General features: G+C 43.4%; 1 protein-coding gene across 1 annotated transcript; it reads left to right on the plus strand.

Annotated features, from left to right (window-relative positions):
* The first annotated feature begins 9,247 nt into the window (after window positions 1-9,247).
* Window positions 9,248-14,881, plus strand: gtf3c4 (general transcription factor IIIC, polypeptide 4). Its single transcript, XM_080755341.1, has 5 exons — window positions 9,248-9,561; window positions 10,874-12,664; window positions 13,031-13,161; window positions 13,654-13,742; window positions 14,448-14,881. The coding sequence occupies exons 1-5, from the start codon at window positions 9,295-9,297 to the stop codon at window positions 14,510-14,512; spliced, it is 2,343 nt and encodes a 780-aa protein (XP_080611467.1). The 5' UTR covers window positions 9,248-9,294; the 3' UTR covers window positions 14,513-14,881.
* The last annotated feature ends 4,428 nt before the right edge of the window (window positions 14,882-19,309 follow it).

The following is a 19,309-nucleotide window of genomic DNA, read 5'->3' on the forward strand; positions in this document are numbered from 1 at the left end:
GTATATATATATTTTTTATGATTTTAAGCTCACGGTGGCATTGTGAGCTTGTAAAATGTAATTTTCACTACTTGTACACATGCGACACTCTGATATGGCATTCATTCAACAAAAAAATGGAGATGCAGGGTTTCCACCCGACAGCAACAGCAAACAAATACTACATTATTGGACTCCTCACATCAGATTGAGATGGGATTTAGTTTGAAAATCGTCACAGTTTCCCCTTTATGGGAACTGAACGAAGCAATGAGTCCGAGGGAAAGAGGTAGCATATTACACACGGATAAACAGATACCATTACAGTTATAGCCGGTTTCTTCCCCAGTGTTTAAGGACAGATGGAGTCCTCTGGTATCTTGCTGTCTCCATCAGTGAGCACATCCATAATGCTGGGTGGGTGTGGGGGCGAGTGCGTGGGTCTGGCCCTGTCCTGTTTAATATCTAACGGGAGACTGCCTGGTGGCTCCGTGTGCCAAACTCCAGAGCCCCCAGTCTTCCCACAAGTGACATATGGGCAGAGCAGCCCCATTCCATTAGCAGGGCCCAAACAGAGGCCAGAGCGGGCCCCAAACCCCGGGCCCTCCTAGCCTTCCCCTGGCACAGCCACAGGGCATGCCCTGCCCACTGCCAGCTGCCAAGACCAGGGACGGGACAGTGACTCCTTATACCTGCGCCTGGCAACAACTGTCAGCTACTACACTACCAACAGCCACCACACCAAGCAGGCGCTGGAAATACAACGCGTTGTTGACAACAAAGAATGGTCAAAGGAACATTGTTATTACAAAATGGATAAAAGTGAATCATTCATACGTCAATGAAATCACACCCGTGTGAATTGAGGGGAGCTCTTATCATCATACATCATCGTACTGCACATCACCTCGTTCTGGCCAATCATAATTTGCGTTCTCACCTTCGTCTTCAATGTTTGTGTTTGCACAAACACTCAAAGCTGGCCATTCATTATCAATGGCATTCAATGTTTGTGTTAGGACAATGTTTGTGTTCACACAAACCCTCAAAGCTGGACATAGGAGGCGCTAGCGCCCCTCAAAAATGTATGATGTAGTCAGGGTCCTTTGTAATTATCCTTTAAATTCCTCTCCATAAAATAATGCTTTGTAATAAAAATCTACATATGCAGCCTGAAGTGCAGTTTCAGCAGCCACATAGAATTGCAGACGTAGATTAATTCCACTATAGCCACCTTAGATTAGTTTCCCTTGGCTTGCAAAAGTACATGCAGGTGATGGTCTGGTATTTAATTCTTGATACCTAAATCTCCAAAAACACTTCTTATTAAACTAAAGAACACCGTCCTCGGTCCAGAAGTGAGTGGTAAATCTTAGCATTTATCTAACAGAGTGACCTGACAATGACAAAGATTTACTGCAACAGGAGAGAAAATAAGAAAGTCTACAATCTCGAACACCACTGAACCGATCAGCATCAAAAATGTCATGTACACTGCCAGTAGGCAGACACTCCACAGACCTCCACCTTTACATTCCAAAGTTTGGGTCCAACGTCCAATGTCGCAAATTATACTACAAATGTGACTCTTTGTTGCAGAAACACATTATCTCGGGATTCAAATCACGTATTAATTCACATCACATCACAATGAGAGTCAAACTGAGTTTTGATATTCCAACTGTTTGCCTGTAATTGTGGCTTCCAGAATTAGTGTGAGGGGTCCTCTTTCTTAACACACCACCTGAAGGCAGAGAATAAACTGTTCAAATGTGACCTCCTGGAGGCTAAAGTAGTTAACGGGTGATGTATAACACTGTTCCCAAACAGTGGGCCGGGACCCATTTGTGGGTCACGGACACATTTTTATGGGTTCCTTTAGTTTTAGTTTACTACATTTAGTCTTTAATTAATTATTATCATTTCAAAACATTTTCAAAAAGACATTCCCAAGAAACCATTTTTTCCCCCTCAGTATGCAAATTTCATTAAGAAATCAAAGAACAATCTAAGCAATTTCATAAATTAGAAAACAAATGTTTAAAGGATCTACAACATGCATTTTAAAACGTTTAATATTTAATATAATATTGTTTATGACCCTCAAACGTAATTCTAATGGTTTGAGCCTAAATTACTACTCTGATATAACCAGTCCATGTCATTTCTTTCAGGCTTCTGAAGCAGTTTTAGCTATAGTACCACAATGTTCTGAGGTGTTGGGGGCGCTGATGTGCAAATTATTTTTATCTTTGTGTCATTATAGTATACAAAGTTATGCAAAGTTAGCCTGGCTAATAATCCAAACTCAAATCACACTGTCGTGTGGTATTTGAGTCTGGAGATGCTGTGTATGGATCTTGTTTCCCGGGGGGTGGGTTCAAACATTTTCTCTTTGATGCAATTGGTCAGAGCTACTGTCAGTCAAAGGTCTCAAGCATTGAACGTCACTGTACCAAAGCCCGCCCATATTGCATACTGTGTCCCGATTGGCCACACCAGTTCTCTGGTGTAGGAAATGGGCGTACAATTGAGCCTCTCCAGACCGTAATCCGCCGGCAGGCTAATACAAAGTAGGGCGATACAGATGACATCACACGTACAACCAAATCAGTTGAGGTATTCCTCAGACCAATTTCCATAAAAGCCCCTAAAGCCTGATCGTTCAAAATTGCTTTTTGTGTGGATAGAAAACACACAGGGGAGCGCAAAAAACACCAACACATTTTGAAAAGATCTGCTATTTCCAGTTTGAGTCCCTGGAAGACATAAGATTTCTCATTTTAGGTCACTGGCCAAAACGTTTGGGAACCACTGGTGTACAACATCAGGACTTTTCAGCTATACAGTGCAGTATGCTGCTGCTGATTTATAGGAGGCACTTCTAAAGTAACCCTGAAATACTATTGTCTAAATGTAGGCTAAGGTATATATACTGTATATTCAAGTGTCCAATGTCCATGTGGTCATGAGTGGCAAGGCCTGTCCACCAGCTATACGAACGCCACCTGAACGCCACCTGGAATGAACCATCACCAAGTGTACGGTTTGACCCAGGTCTGTTTAACACACATTACACCGTGTAGCAGCTCAACCCACGTCTTTCAACTCACGTGTTCGCGAATGGACTAAAATGCTGGCCGTGGAGAGGCGCCGTACAGCTGTGAGGGCACCTTCCCTGAAGACATACATAAGTAGAAAAGGAGAGAGAACAGGATTGGGAGGGGGGGGGGGGGGGGGGGGGAGAGGGAGAGAGAGAGAGAGAGAGATGTTCAGCACATCGCATGGGAATGTCGCCGTGCGGCTCAGCAGCCTGTACCTGCCACAGGACCTGAGGCCTTTTTTAATTAATCATTACACTGGATGAATAATTCAGCCATTATCACTGTGAATAAATAGAATGGCTTGTTTGTCTCCCAGGAAGTTCTACCCAATCAATGTTTCCTTTAATAAGCTACAGATTAGGGCTGTCCCCGTGGCTAAACATATTCTTTAGTCGACTAATAGGCTGCCGCAGAATTTTGTCAACTGTACAAATCGTCGATTTGGGTAATCATCAAATCTGTTAAAAACGGCTTCCTCTCCCACATTATTTTCCTGCAAGAGAATGCTACAGTCTAACACACAGTACAAAGTGAAAATAGGAGATCTGGTTTTGGGGATTACGGCTGACGTGTTCATGACATTTCAGTGGATTGATCAAACAAGCCTTTAATTTGAAAATAAAATATTAGGTTTACATGAATTAATACCTGATGTCACCTGCTGGAAAATAGGCTTATATATCAATCAAAAGACTATGTTTCGCTATACTCCATAGTTTTCATTCATTCAGTATTTTACATTAGGGGACAGCGTAGTTCATTTTGGGTACAGTATTAGTATTAGTATATAGGTCCCAAGTAAAATAACATTTGTATACCAAAATACAATTACTTGTTGTACACTGTATTTAGAATACAAAGTCATAACTTTGTTATATTTTCACTTGTTGATATTACATTTATGTTCATGTTTGCTGGAACAATAACAACTTAAATTGTTCCAAGACAAGAGTAGAGGTGTGTCGATTATACTCAACAGTTACCAAACCAAAGTATTAGGGATATACAGGCTGAAGGAGAGTTATTTCACCCACAATAACCCAGCCAATGCTGGGTACCAAACCTGAACCTGTGAATTGCCACTGACGGCACAATATAACCCAGCAGCGCCAGGCAAGCTGATAATAATAACAGTGAATTATACGTTATAGAATTCAAACGCTGATGAACACCATTATCCTGAGCGTTGAAGAACTCCTCACGTCTAATCCACAGACATCGTCTCACCTTGACCTCTTCTCGGGTGAGTGAACATCTCCCAGGGGAGGTTCCCACAAAGTGCCCGTGCTGCCTTTCCCAATGATCCAGAATCAGTAGGTTCTCATTGAAAGGGGATTTACAGTGGATTTATGGGGTCTGAAGCCCGCTGTGCGCCTAGGCATTTGCCTGTGTTTGAGAACGTCAGGGAAGTGAGGAGGGAGGCGGGGAGGGAGGGGGTGGTGGTGGGGGGCTGCATGGTCCCCTTCCTGCCCCAAGGACAGCGCGGGGGGGCAGAGGAGCACTGATTGAGAGCAACACCTGTCAGGTGAGGCTTTCGCAGTTGACGGCACACAAGGAGCGCCAAGTCCACTGCTATGACTGCTAATCTCTGACGCGGCGGCCCGCTGGGCGCTGCCAGCCTCCTGAGGGACGGCGCCAGGATCCTGCGCGGCGGCAGAGCCTTTTTTCGCGGCCGCGGCCCCGGCTAACGTCTCCTGAGCGGGAGTGAGCCGGCGCTGATGTGCTCTAAATACATTTCATTATCATCATCATGATTATATCACTAATTGTGTGTACTCGGTAATGCGGCGCAGCAGCTCCCTCCTGGGAGGTGTCTGAGAGACTGAATGATTAAAACACGTATGATGAACCATGCATCAAAACGTCCCTGCGGGCTCCCAGCTCGCAAGATACATGTAGCCGGCTCCGCTGACACTCGGCACGAGCAAACAGCAGAAGATGTAAGGTCTGCTGAGGGATGAGAGATTTGCCGGAGAACCTGCGAGGCAATAACAAGGCAGCAGGTGGATATTAGAGATGCAGGGGGGATTGACCTGGGCTGACACCATCCTTATCGGTATTGGGTCCACACGCGCTAGCTACGCAACCTATGCCATGGGACATGACTGCTTCCTGCTAAATATGTCCACTATCAAACAATAACCGAGCCAAAGAACAAGGTGGAAATACAGCCCAATCGGCACGGCAGAGCAAAAACGTTGCCATTGGCATTTTCTGCAAACCAGCTGGAGTGCCATGATTTCCCCCTAAACATGTTCATCAGATATTATGATCATACTAGGAAGAAGATTGTTTTCAAAAGGGTACAGTGTTAAAAAAATGCTGTTTTTATGTGACCACACCCACTGTTAAGTATACCTTAGCACCACCCACCTGAACTTAAGCCACACCCACAGCTGCTGTTGTATGATAAAAGGTTGATTTTTGTGTCACTAAAAGTAGTGTATTTCGATTGGGCCTTTTGACTGAAAGGCTTTCAGCTTTCAGGAAGAAACCAAAAATACACAGGGAAGACATATGCATTATTATAACCACACATGGGGGTCTACTAGAGTAATGTTAACGCCATTGCTTGTGTTTGTCTGCCTTGAGTGACTGTCATGTTCTGGACACACAGACAAATACAAAACAGAAAAAGTACAAAAATACGACACCCCATCTTTAAGAGTATGAAGGCAGTTGTGCCATCAGAAGCCACACAGCCCGCACTCAACCATTTGAGTAACATACACCCATAGGATGGAATCAGTTATAATCTACGTAGAAATCGCACAGAAATCTAGGATTGAGTTGACAGTCCTCCGCATCTGGAAACACTGATATACAAAATACATGATTTGTTCAGAAACTTCAATATTCAACGCATCTTGTGGTTTGCAGAAACCCACAATGCTAACGTAGGCTCCGTTTCCCTCCCTTCATACAGTATATGTGTTGACAGGAGCGGATAAAGTTTTTGTGACAGCGTTTGATGAATGTTTAATCCAACATTCATACAACCCAGACTGGGACCGGGTCCCCAGTCAAAACCCACCGAATACACACAGCAGGTGTCTGAAATATTCATTCACTACACGCTTCATTAAGAATGAAACATACCACGTCCCCATTCATTTATTCATTTCGATTATCGAAACAAAAGACTGAAAAATGGGAGATTAAAACACGGTGGGAGTGCCGCCATTCTATATTTGTCTGAGAGATTTGTAACAATTTGTTTTGTGACAAATAACTCTTGCCTGTTGAAATCCCGCTGTCATCTCGCTGCGAGTCAGGCAGCTAATACTGCGAGAGAGAGGGCTTTCATGTTAGGGCTGCAACAAATCACTGTCTGACTGGCATTCTGTGCTCTTCAGGAGACTGCGGCAGTTTGGCCTTTGACCAGTCCAGGAGCGATCCGCGCATCGTCTCATAAAGCATGCTGGTGCACACCGAAGCCTTCTACTGTGACGATAAGAACGCTTTTCATTATTTCCTTTAATTAATGAAATATAATGACAATTAATGAGCTCTGTTGTCAGAGAGAGTGACCACAGTGGAAAATGACTGATGTAGTGCCTGTCAGGATTTGAGCTAATTATTTCTGGACTGGCGAATGTATCATTATGCAGTGGCAGCTCATCGTTGCTGTCCAGCACTGTTAAAAAGGAACGACTAAATTATAACACGAGCTATGTCAAATACTAATGTGTCACTAAGTGGCATTTGGAACAACACATTATGCTAATTCCAGTGCTGCGTGTGGTGCGTGTACACTACAGCATCAGTTCTCAACTCTGGACCCCCATTTTCTGTTCCGCCAAGTAGTTAATTGCAGTCATCAAGTGACCCAAGTCTAAATTAGTCTGCTATTGTGTAAAAAATAAAATAAAATAAATAAACTATTATAAAAAAACAATGTAAACCAGAGCAGTGTTATATTTGAGTAATTATTTTTGCTCCCGTCATGACCTTATTTATATACACAATACACTATAGCATGCAACTCATTCTCAATATTTAACATTGAAAATACTGTATATTCTGAAATCTCAAGACACTATAGCTGCCTTCATAGTGAAACCGTATGTCTGTCTGTTCCGTCTTAAAGTTGCTCTATGGACAAAAACAAATGTCATCTATAATCTGTACGGAAAACATAAATGGACCCATAAATCCATTTGGTTACATTTATTTTGTACACACTCTCAATGTGTGTCTCAATGTGAGGATGCCACAAGACGAAAACAGAAAACAATATTAATTTAAAAAGAATAACACAAAACACAACATTGTGGTAGAAACAACTCTGAGTTTCATATAAGTCTTGATGGACATTAAAAATATATCTAAAAGGACATCAAAAGCCTATTGAATTGGCCCAGATGGTTAGCTCAACCGTCCTGGGCACCTAGGCTGCTAAGCCAGCCTGACGGCGTGCCATGGGTTCGACTTTGCCACGTGTATCTTCCCCCCATTTCCTGTCAGTCTACTTTCAACCAATCTTTCAACCATCAATAAAGGCAGAAAAAGCCAAAAAGTATCTTTAAAAAAGCCTATTGAATTTCACACTGCACCTGATCATTCATTTTCATTCATCCAGTCAAATCCCGAGAGTTAACTTAAGCCTGCACTATGTAACTTTACTCTTCTATACCGTGGACTGTGCAAATGCTGAATTTATCCATTAGAGCCTGCATGCTTGCTTGCTCAGGGGATAAATTTAATCTCGACCAACAGGTTAAAATACATGTCAGATCCTGTGCCTGGGTGAGACATGACCTTTGACACAATCTAAATGTCTCAATAGAGACAAAATAAATAACACGTAACTCTGAAATGGGGGGATGATTTCCTTTTATAAGTGTATATTTGTACCTCTCTAAATGTTCTGATGAATTGAAAATGGAGGACCCTGCTGGAAACAAGTCTTAGTGCTTTTTATGGTTTTATCATTGTAGCAGTTTTTGTATTGACTCTTTTGTCATTAAATTTACCCATTCTACAATCTGAATAACATTTTCAATCAATCCAGCTTTTAACATAAGCTTTGACTGTAGGCCTACTACCTGTACTGTTAACAATCATGTTAATAAAATATGAATAATCAATCAATCAATGCTATCATGCAACATGTGTGGAGCTCTCCAGTTATTCTTGGTATCAGTCATGAATGATTAACAGAGTTTAAATTAGAATGATATTGTTCTCCCCATCATTCTGGACCATTACAAACAGGGATGACACATTCACTGCTGATATTGTCAGGTCCATGAGGAAGCTAAACTAATAAATAAACCCCTCTTGACAAATGAAAAACCTTGACCTTGACCTTAATTAATTTCTTTATTTTAGAAACGATTTTACGCTAATTCGTATCCCCGGACCGGCACATTAAAATTACCACCGCTGAAGTGCCCTTGAGCAAGGCATTGAACCCCTACCATAAAATGTTCTATGAGCAGGGCCTGGCTGTAAACAAGTTCCTGAGCTTAGTCCAGTTACCCTGGGTAAATATAGTAACTTTGCTTTGCTTTGCAAGTGTGTGAAGAGAGTATTTTTGGTTTTAAATAAACTATTTTAAAAAATGAGTCAAATGAATATCCCTCACATTTGTGTGTAAATTACATCCTGCATTCCACATTCATTAAAACTGAACTCTATACTCACCGAGTATAATGATCATTATAACAACGTGAAAGAAAAAAAATGTGGACAAGCAAAATATGTTGGCTTTTTTCACATGGTGTCATTAAAATTAATTAATGTTGATATGACACACTTGACGATCTAGAAAATACAAACATGGCACTTAATTTAAAAAAGGTTGCAGACCCCTGGTATAGTGTATACATTGTGCAACAGGGTTTGTGGGGACGTGTGTGAGGGATTTGGGAGTTGAGAAACTGTTAGTTAATTACTACAGACATTGTGTATAATCTTATGAACGCCTTACCATTCAAAAATGCGCCACAAACAGGTGTGTTCTACTGTTCTTGCCATAGGTTCTTGCAGCAACTTGACTTGTTTACGAACTTCGGACCGGGAACTAAACCTTAGTTGGAACCACTCTGGGGCTTCATGCTCTGCTTGGAACTAAAGAGAACAGAAGCTGCACGTTCCGGAAACCCGCCTACCACTCGTCATCAGCACGACATTGTCGTCATTTCCGTGGTCCACAAAGATGGCGGCGTCCAGTGCCACAGCAGAAAGTGGAGAAACGGGATGCTTAATGGGCGGCGTAACCATCAAGCGTGAGTGCGAGGACGATGAAGCTCCGTCCGTTTTTCGAGTGGTTAAAAGAGAGCCGGTGGTGGAGCTGAAGGCGCCGGTGAGCGGCTCTCAGCCGATGCAGTGGTCTGCGGACCACAGGCTGGCTGTGTCCACAGCTAGCAGCGCGTCTGTCATGGAGCTGGTGTGTGACCTGCACAGCAACCAGCAGGAGATGGTCCTGCACAGAACAAACATTCCCGTGCCCACAGAAGCCCTCAAGATGAAGGTATTGTTATTTTTGTACAGCCTGCTTGTGTTTGTCTGCCTTGACTGACTGTCATGTGCTGGAGGGTGTTGTGTAAAGCAGTCTGCACTCTGCACTGTAGCACAGGGACTGCGGAAAGCCTGGAGACAGTGTTGCCATATTTTGTGAAATTATAAGCACCAGCCACCAAATCTAGGAAAACACGCCCAAAAGAAGCGACTTAATTTTTCAAGTGAATGATTGAAAAGTACAGTTTGTGTAGAATGGGTACAGTTCAAGGAAAGTACAAGTCAATACAAAATCTGCTAAGAGGATAAAACCAGAAAAAGCACAGACTTGTTTACATAAGAAGGGTCCTCCATTTTCAATTCATTCAACATTTAAAGACAAGTATACACTTCTATGCAAAAATAGAAATGAACATTTACACGTTTAGGAAAAAAAGGCACATGGGACAAGGATGTGTACAGTGTCGAAAAACATGGGGAGGCTTAACTTTTTTACAGGGGCTGCTTTTGAATTGCAGCCCCCCGTAAGTGCTCTTTGAGAGTGGTTTTGAAGGCCATGCAAGGATCATGAGCACCGAAAATAGCGGATCTGCAAGCTCTATTTTCAAAAATAAAATGAATATTTGGAATATTTTTAACACAAATCTGTTACGGGGCTCCCTGTCTGGCATGGCACAAAACATTTTCATAGAGATTGGATTAGGGACAAATATTAATTTGAGGGTTCATGACATGAAAATATTTGAGCCCCAAAAACTGCAAGCACCAACATTTATAAAAAAAAGAAGCCCCAAAGTTGCTTAAGCATTCCAACACTGCTGGTGACATGATGAGATTTCTTTATCTCGGACTGGACAGAAATCATTTCTATAGCACACATTTTATTTAAGTGCTTTATTGACAACCTGACAAAGTTTTTACATTTGTTCCATAACATACTGAACTATGGGTATTTTGGAGGGGTGCAACAGTTAATCAAAATAACTGATTTAATTGATTAATGTACGACAAAGGCAAATAGGTTTGCTTTGCACTGCAGGTTGCTGATCCTGTCTTGGTCTAGAGCGGATACGATGTTGCATCCATGTATGTGTGTCAAATTACTGGATACAGTTATAGACTGGATCAGAGCACTGAACAGTAGGCTACATGGCTTTCCACAGGTACTGCAGAAAGCCTGCCGACATGATATTTCTTAATCTGACTTGACAGAAACCATTTATATTGCAAGGATTTTATTTGTAAGTGCATTGACAACCTTCAAAGTTGCCATCCATCAACAAGCCTAATTAATTTTTTCATGTCTTTCGTGTTTTTGTACGCAGGTTGGACCAGAAAATGAGCTTGAAGAAGCCAAACAGCACTTCAGCCTAGACCCAGACCCCACTTTGAGTCAGCATTTCAAGTCAGAAAAGGTCATCAACACCTATATAGGGAACCAGAGGGGCATCAAGTACACGAGCTGGTCTCCTTTGGGCTGTGACTACAGTGGCCGCTGCCTCCTTGCTTGTCTGACCCTGGACCACAGACTGACCATCTACTGCAGTAACAAGATCCAGTGGCTCAAGCTGGTTGACCTCACCGGTCTCTACAGCGAGAGGCTCGAGGCCTACGGCTACTCGCACAAAAAGAACGAGCCGTCCAAATTGAACCTCTTCGAACGAGAAGAGCTGCAGCGCCGTTTCCGAATGCAGACCCCTGTACGCATGGAGTGGTCCCACATCTACAGGATGAAGAAGGTGCTCGAGGAAAACACGTGCAAAGAGGTCGATATGGTTATGCTCGCAGTCCTGATGGAGAACGGCGACATTGTCCTGTGGAAGTTCATTGTGCCATTTGTCCAGGGTGGCGAGATCGATATCTACACCGTCATTGAATCCGGCATCCCCAAGCCCAGTGACTTGGCGTGGTGGGAGTCGGAGAATGACGACGGCAGGATGTCTGCGCTCGTCGTGGGCAGTCAAGTTGGACCCGTGAAGGTGATGCCTGTACAAGCCTGCACTGATACTTTAAAGAAATACTTCACCCTTCGCCAGCCTGTGGTCCTGTGGAAAGAAGAGGACCAGCTCCCTGTGGAAAACCTGAAGTGTATCTCCATATACCACCCACTTGAGAAAAGGAATGGCAATCTTGTGCTTGCGACACGTGGTTGCTATGTCTTCTGGTGCTTGTTGATGATTTCTCCTGCTGGCCTGAAAGTCCACAATTCCCATGTTTCTGGCCTGCATAGTCTCCCGATAGTCTCTTTTGCGGTCACTGAGCATGCTGTGGCCTATACTTGCTCCTTGGATGGCACAGTGAGGAAACTGACCCCCACTTTCACTAACTCAACTCTGGTCTTCCGAAGAGACTACTTGGTCACCTCAGACTGGTCGCCGGGCAGGTCACTAGACTTGTTGCCGGGCAAGAGGCTGCAAAGTATTTCGGTTAGTCAAAATGGCGCCTACATGGCTGTTGCCAGCACCAGTGGCTTAGTTAACAACCATCACACGGTTAAAAAGAACTACAAGGTAAACCTCTTTGCATTACAAACACCAGAGGGTGCAGCAAAGCAGATTCTGAACTCGCCCAAACAGAACCTGTACAGGTATGCGGACCTCCTTGAACTGGTGCGCTGGCAAATCCTGCAGGACAAGGCTATCCCTCAGCCGTTGTTGGCCGAAGTTGACCGTAAAATCCAAGATGCAGACCAGCCATACTTCTGGCGCTTCAAGCTCTTCCTCTTACGCATGTACTCTCAGGCTCTAAAGGGGGCGCCCGTGGACCCACGGTGGAAGCCGACATATGAAGGCACCAAGGTCTTCATCGAGGACGAGGAAGATGAGGATTCCGCTACAGGCGCACAGGATCTGGCGTTGGGCACGGTGAAGGAGGAGGACTCGGGAACAGGGACGCCGGCGAAGCAGGAGAGACCAGGGCAAAACGAGAAGTTGGACCGGCAGGTAGAGGAGGCGCAGGCCTTGATCGAAACCGTTGAGCAGCATCTGGTGAAACAACATGTCAAGAAGGTCCTCGCTGAAGTCTATCTGAACATCTGGACTCCAGTAAAGAACAGTGTGCCCATATGTGGGTTGTTGGACTATCTGTCGGCACACTCGGATGACAGGAACGCAGAGGTAAGGCTTGACACCCAAACCCCAAAGTCTCTACTTATGTTTGTTTTTCATATCCCCTCAGTGTAATGATCTACAAGTATTTATTCCACCGCTCCCATATACTGTAGGTCATTACAATGTACACGAGGACTAGAGGAAGGTCCTTGCGAGTCGTGACCGAAATGTCAATATGTTTTTAATAAATTCAATGCACAGGCAACATGTGTGCAGGACTTAGTTTTTTCGTTTTATTTGCTATATTCCCTGCACTACATGCGAGTTACTCTCGACATGTAGTGCACCATTTCGGCTACCAGCGTTTAATAGACTCAGGATACATTTTGTTGCGGTTTCCATTTCCATTCCTGTTTCTACAACCCCACCCAGGTCCTGATTGGGCATGTCCGCAAGAAGATGAGCAAGCAAACATTCACAGAGAACTGCAGCCTCTGTGGAGAGGTGCTGCCTTTCACCGACCACAAAGAAGCCACGTGTGACAACGGCCACAAATGGCTCAGGTATTTAACTTGTCACTCACTCGTGTCATTGTGTCGAAGTTTAGCAAATGCACTGAATCTAATTCGGACAGATTGTGTGTTTTGTTTTAGTTTTATGGGGAAATGCAACTTGCTGTTCACAGGAACTCTATAGCTCTCCAAGCTCAGCCTGTTCCTATGGGTAGGAAATAGACACAAATAGAATTTTGATGCCAAATGTCTTAGTTTGTTTATTTTCCGAATGGTAATCATGCCTCCCACCTCTTGGTATTTACCCACGCACCAGCCCTGTCCTCCTCCACCGCCTATTTGAAACCGCTCTAAACCACATTACTGCATTGTAGCTGCAGGGATATAGTGCCCCTAGTGGACACTGAGGGAGGCCCTCCTCGCCCCTTCGATCAGTTTCTATTCCATGGCTGTTTCTTTGAGCATGTCTCTGTCCCTTCCCAGCTGACTCTCTGATGCCTTTTCTCTCTCTCTCTCTCTCTCTCTCTCTCTCTCTCTCTCTAGGTGTGGGTTGTCATACCAAGCTTGCCAGGCGTTGACGTTCAGGCGCTGCCTGCTGCTAGATAGCATCGCCAGCATGCCAGTGCCTGAGGGTAAAGCGCCACTTTCCATCTCTCTCTCCCTCCCTCTCCCCCTCTCTCTCTCACTCAATCAGCCGGCTCGTTTCCTTTCCCGTCAACCTCCAGCTTCTGCGCTCCTCCTGCTCAATCCTCAGATTGTTTCTTGACATTTCAGACCACTCTCAATTGGAAAGCAACTACTTAAAAAAATGATTGTAGTGAAATGACAGCCACTCCCCTTTTAGTAATTCTTATCAACATGCATACACAAAAAGGAAGAGAAAAACATACATGGATTGTAGCTTTTTGGGGGGCGGGGGGGGGTCTTTACATGATCTGGAAATCGGTGTGAATTTGGTGCCAATACAGATTGCTCTGGCATAATGGCTGTTCTAACCTATACTTCTAACCTATATACTTATACTATACTTATAATACTATAGCACATTTTTGGCAGTTGTCAAAATATCACTTCAGTGGAGAATCAATACCTCAGTTGAGGTATTGATTATGTCGCTTATGCACAAGCACTGAATTCCATCAATTGCATGTTTCTAAAGAAATGTACCTCTAAGGTTTTGAAGTCAGGGCTTCACAGGCTTTTAATTTAACCACTGTGGCTGAAATTTCCCTTAATTTCATTCATGTCTATTTCTATCAAGTTTTGTATTTCATTGTGTTGAGATCTGTAACTATTTGGCTTGGTTGTACAAACATTCCGTTTCTTTTCAACCACAGAACCAGAGTGGATCAGAAAGTTGCTGCACTGGAGTTGCACGTTTTGTGACTCTCCAATGATCTGATCAGGATCAGGACCTCCAAAGTCCCTGTGACACTGGGTGTGTCTCATCCTACCATGGACTAGATGTGGGCGGAGACATCTAAAATACATTTGTAATTTTAACATATTTAACATACATAATAATGTTTCAGTGATCTGTCGCAATATGTGTCTTGAGCTGTTTTTATATTTGTACACTTGAGTATTGTTGGTCAGACGGGTGGCTGAGAGGGCCTACAAGGTCTTTCTAGCCTGTAGAAAACGTTTGATGCATTGACGGCTGTAGGCTACGAACGTTATCCTAAACTTTAATTGCAACTAAGTTAGGAGTTGTATTGGACCTTGATAAAGGCAGTAGAGCCAAAACATGTTGGTCATTTTCTTTTTTACTTTTGCCTAACTAAAACCAATGACAATAAAGGCTTTTCAAAACTCAACTGAGCGGAGTGCCTTGGAATTTTTCTTAAGTTGTTTCACAATAGAGTTGGATGTCAGGCAGCCCACTACTATAAGGGATGTTTACCTGCACATGGATAAGTTTAAAATCAACAATGTATTATTCAATACGACTTGAGCGCTCCATAAATAAGCTCCCTCATTTTCTTTACCCTCATGTTGACTGTTTCCAAACCTTTGGTGTACTTTAACACAAGTGAAAGTTATTCTGCCAGACCTATTTTGGTCTTTATTTTTCCCTCCTTTTGAATGCAACAAATAATACATTCTGGGGAAAGGGGAGGGTGGGGGGTCTTGAACATACCTACTTTAATTGGCACTGTAAAACAATTTCCAAGCTCTGGGAGAGGGGGTGGATGGGGGTATGAAGAACGGGTGCTCAGTCATTCTCTTAGATGAGGACTTCGGCTGGTTGTAAACGCAGAAGAGACCGAGCTGGAGGCAGATGAGATGAGCAAGATGCAGGAAGAAAGCGTAAGTGTGTTTAAATCCAATGCAGTCCCTCCCATGGGGACGGATGCTAATGAGATTCAGCAGTAATGAGGAATGGAACATGGCGCCAGATGTGATTCTAATTCTAATCGGGTGGGTGGGAGGGGGTATAGAACATATTGTTAAATACAATTAACCCTTTTTATTTTCATGGAGAGCAAGGCCGTGCACTTACCCTGTCCCCACACCGCCCCCTCCTGTGATCCCTGGGCCTTCTACCTAAGACATGGAGGTCAGTGGCCGGTGATCAAACGTGCTGTCGGACCTGGGAGACTGGGCTCTACCGTGGCCTCTGTCATCCTTAACATACCGCAGCCCAAGACCACGGGGGCCTGCAGAGGGGGAAATGCAAAGTTAGAGGAGGAGAGAGAGGGGTCCACCCTCCCTCTGGTGTCACTGGAGATGATAGCCTGCCCCGGGGCTAGGCGAGAAGAGACGGCTCGCCTCTCAACACAGGCAGGGCATCATAAAAAGGGATCAATTTCTTATGCACAGTCCTCTACCCGATGTTGACACTGCTCTCAAGAGCCAGTAAATGTGCAGCCAAAACGAGGCAGAATTCCTCTATCCTTTTGTCTAAAAGTGGATAGTTTATTAGTGCTGCAGAAAACACTGCAAGATGTTGAGAATCTTTGTTTATTTATTATATTATTAGGCTAAGTAGTAGGGCCTATCATGTTACATTAGTGCATAGTAATATATGCAAACAAGGAATTATGGTGTTTGTTTAATGTTCCTGTAGGTGTATTATAATTGTAGGATGATGGAGAACCTCTGGGTATTTCAGTGACGTTTGTTGAATTTAAGTCACAACTCGGGTTAGAATGTTCTTGTCATCGATAGGTGGAGACCAGCAGTGTTGAAGAGGTTAGCTGTGCTTGGTTGAACCTCCTACTTTAATATAATAATCTGTCAAAGAGCATCTCGACTATTAATTACCGGCTTCCCCTCCCTTTCTTCCTCTCTCTTAGCTCTCTCAAGACTTCAGAGGACTTTTTCTCTTTGCATACAATATTTATATCCTTTGTCAGTGGCTAGATGGCATGAAACATTCATAGCACCTTTTTCACACTTTATTTCATTTTAAATTCCCTTTGATTTGTTTATATATTTTGAAAATGAGGAAAATCCCCTTGTATTCTCTCAAGAGTATCAGTTCATTTTGTCGCTTCAAAATATTCCCATTTACACTTTAAATCATGGCAGCTGCTTCAGAGGTGTAGACTTTTGACTACATAGCATTGTGGGACGCTGCCGTTGTTTCAGAAAAGCTGTATTTATACGTTTATACGTTTCTGGCTGATTATTTTGTATTAGGCATATCTTTATGTGGAAACAATGGATTTAGCTTATCTCTACTACCCCTTTACAACACTGTCTTACTCTTATTGGTCAAGACGAGTACCGCTAAATGCCACACAGGTGTCATATCTGCGTCTCTCCAATAAGACTACCTTGTTCTTTAAACTTTTCTAATGGCTGTAAGAAGAGATACAGAGGTACTATCTGAGGGGGCACGAGTTCACATCAATGACTCATTGCAAACAGAAGGTAAATAGTAGAACCCCATAAAAAGGACATGGTAGAGAGAGCTATGATATTAGTGGAAAGCTAAAACCAACAGAATTAGACGGGGCTAAACAAAACATGATTAAGCAATGGCAATGTTTGCTTTACCGTACATGTGGGAGGTGATAGATATTGGAAGAGGTCGCCTGTATCCCCCGCAACCCGCCTCAATGATGAATGGAAAAGACAAAAACATTACTTTTGCATGTTAACCAACCCTATGGCACCAGTAATGATCCATTACCATATACAACATCTTAATAACCTCATAAATCTTCCTCTTAATTCCCCCTCCCCCCAATCGTTGACAGTTGTGTGTACCAAACCAGACAAGAAGCAGCCGGTTCCTCAACTCTGTAATAAACACAACAACAAGAAGCTGTCTCAAAAGTTTGGACCTCTGAATATATATAGCTCCCCATCGCCGGTAAACAAGCTTTGACGGACGGAGTGACAGTGTGACGTAGCAGCAGCTACACATCACACATCATTCTTCGCTGCTCGCACGATGAGACTTCTGCTCTCCTCCGTTTCTAAAAGTATTCTAGACTGAGATGCACCCCCCACCTCCCCCCATACAAAAAGAAAAAAAAGGAGGAAGAACTGTCAGCAGTGCTAATGAAGTCAGTATGGAAAAGGGGGGTCCTTCTGTTCTCTCTGCGCTGATGCGGTGAACAGGGTTGCCTAACTGGTTGACTCCATTCCTCTCTGTGATCCCAAGGGAGTCGGGTGAGGTGGGTGGGGGGGATTGGGGGGGCCTCATTGACCCGAGACCAGGCTAGGGGATGTGCGAGAGGGAGGAGGAGGAGGAGGACATGTCCGTCATTAGAGTCACTACATGTTCCTGGCCCTGAGAGCACTGAAGTGGAACTAATACTGAACAGCAGAATAGACACAGATGAGGGAGGGTCACTTTTTACTGCTACATTAATTAAGCTCGTTCTCAACATGCCCCCCTGTCTGCTCTTGTTCAGCTACAATTAAGTGGAAGGGCACCATCGTGTATGGCTGGTTTAACCCCCGTAGCTGCTTATCAGAGACTCCCTCAGCCTAATAGGATTTGCATGATATGGGCTTGAGCGTGATTGATGGAGAGCCGCTACACTGTAAAATCCCAACTCTGAAGGGCACAAACATGAGCCAAATGTAAGTAAGAGTCCCTTTTAAAAGGTTCCATTTGTACCCTAGCAAAGTCAAAAATTGGATAAATTGAAACAGAGGATTTGACTGTACAGCAATTTATCGCCCGTCTGTTATTGCCTTGTTCTTCAGGGGTGACAGTTAGCGGCCCTCCAGAGCATGTTGCAGCATATACAGTTATACACTGTATGTATATATATATATATATATATATATATATATATATATATATATCTTTTTTTTTTAAGTGAAACATACTGTACAAGACGTTCCAGTGTATTCGTAAATGCAGCGGGATGACGGATGTCTGACTCCATCAACGCCGGCACCGCCGCGTGACGTGACAGCTTTCCATAACGGTGACAAGATAAGTTCCAGCCGAGACAGATTGCCTTCAGGTGGCTCGAGTTTAGAATCTCGCCGAGGAGGATGTGGAACGCTTAACTTTCCTTTTGATGGCTGAAGGGGCTCTTTGTGCCTTTTATATTCCAGGTTTCAGCAGAAATGGGGGAGTCGGGGGCTCATTTGAGAGTACGCTTTAATATCCGTCTTTTCGGAGATCAGAGGGTGTCATATTCACACAACTCATATTTCTTAGGCACCTATCACAGGCCATGTGAAATTGCCTTAAAAGTGCATTATGCAATATAATAGCAGGTTACAGTGGCATTTACCTGGCTGGTATAGAGAAAGTCACCTATTGCCTTTTACATAAACGATTTAATCACAATAGGATGGGAGGGTTTCGCAATTGTGTCTTTTTCTATTAGTGTTATTGATATTGGGAATATAACTTTCTGCTTTCTATACAGTAACTTCCTATAAATCTATCCATGGGGTATTGCAATGTGTTGCCCATTCAACGTAAAATGAAACAATGTTGGAACGACTTTCATTAAAAAAGGTGAGTTATTGTTGGCTTATTGTTTTAGCAGTTGAACTAGATAATTGTGCTCTGTGCGCGCGCCTCCGTGTGCACACATGCCACACGCACAGGGAAATTATTTCAGGACTTGGTTATGCAGAATTTGTAATGAGTATTTTTGTTTTTTTAAAGGAAATACCGGTAATAACTATGTGCAAAACCATTAGAATGAATATTTATGTTGCTTGTTATGAAATATTCATTAAGTTGGTATAAAAAAAGAACAAGGAAGGAGAC

This window comes from Protomyctophum bolini, assembly GCF_963924005.1.
Source record: "Protomyctophum bolini genome assembly, chromosome: 22".
NCBI lineage: Eukaryota > Metazoa > Chordata > Actinopteri > Myctophiformes > Myctophidae > Protomyctophum > Protomyctophum bolini.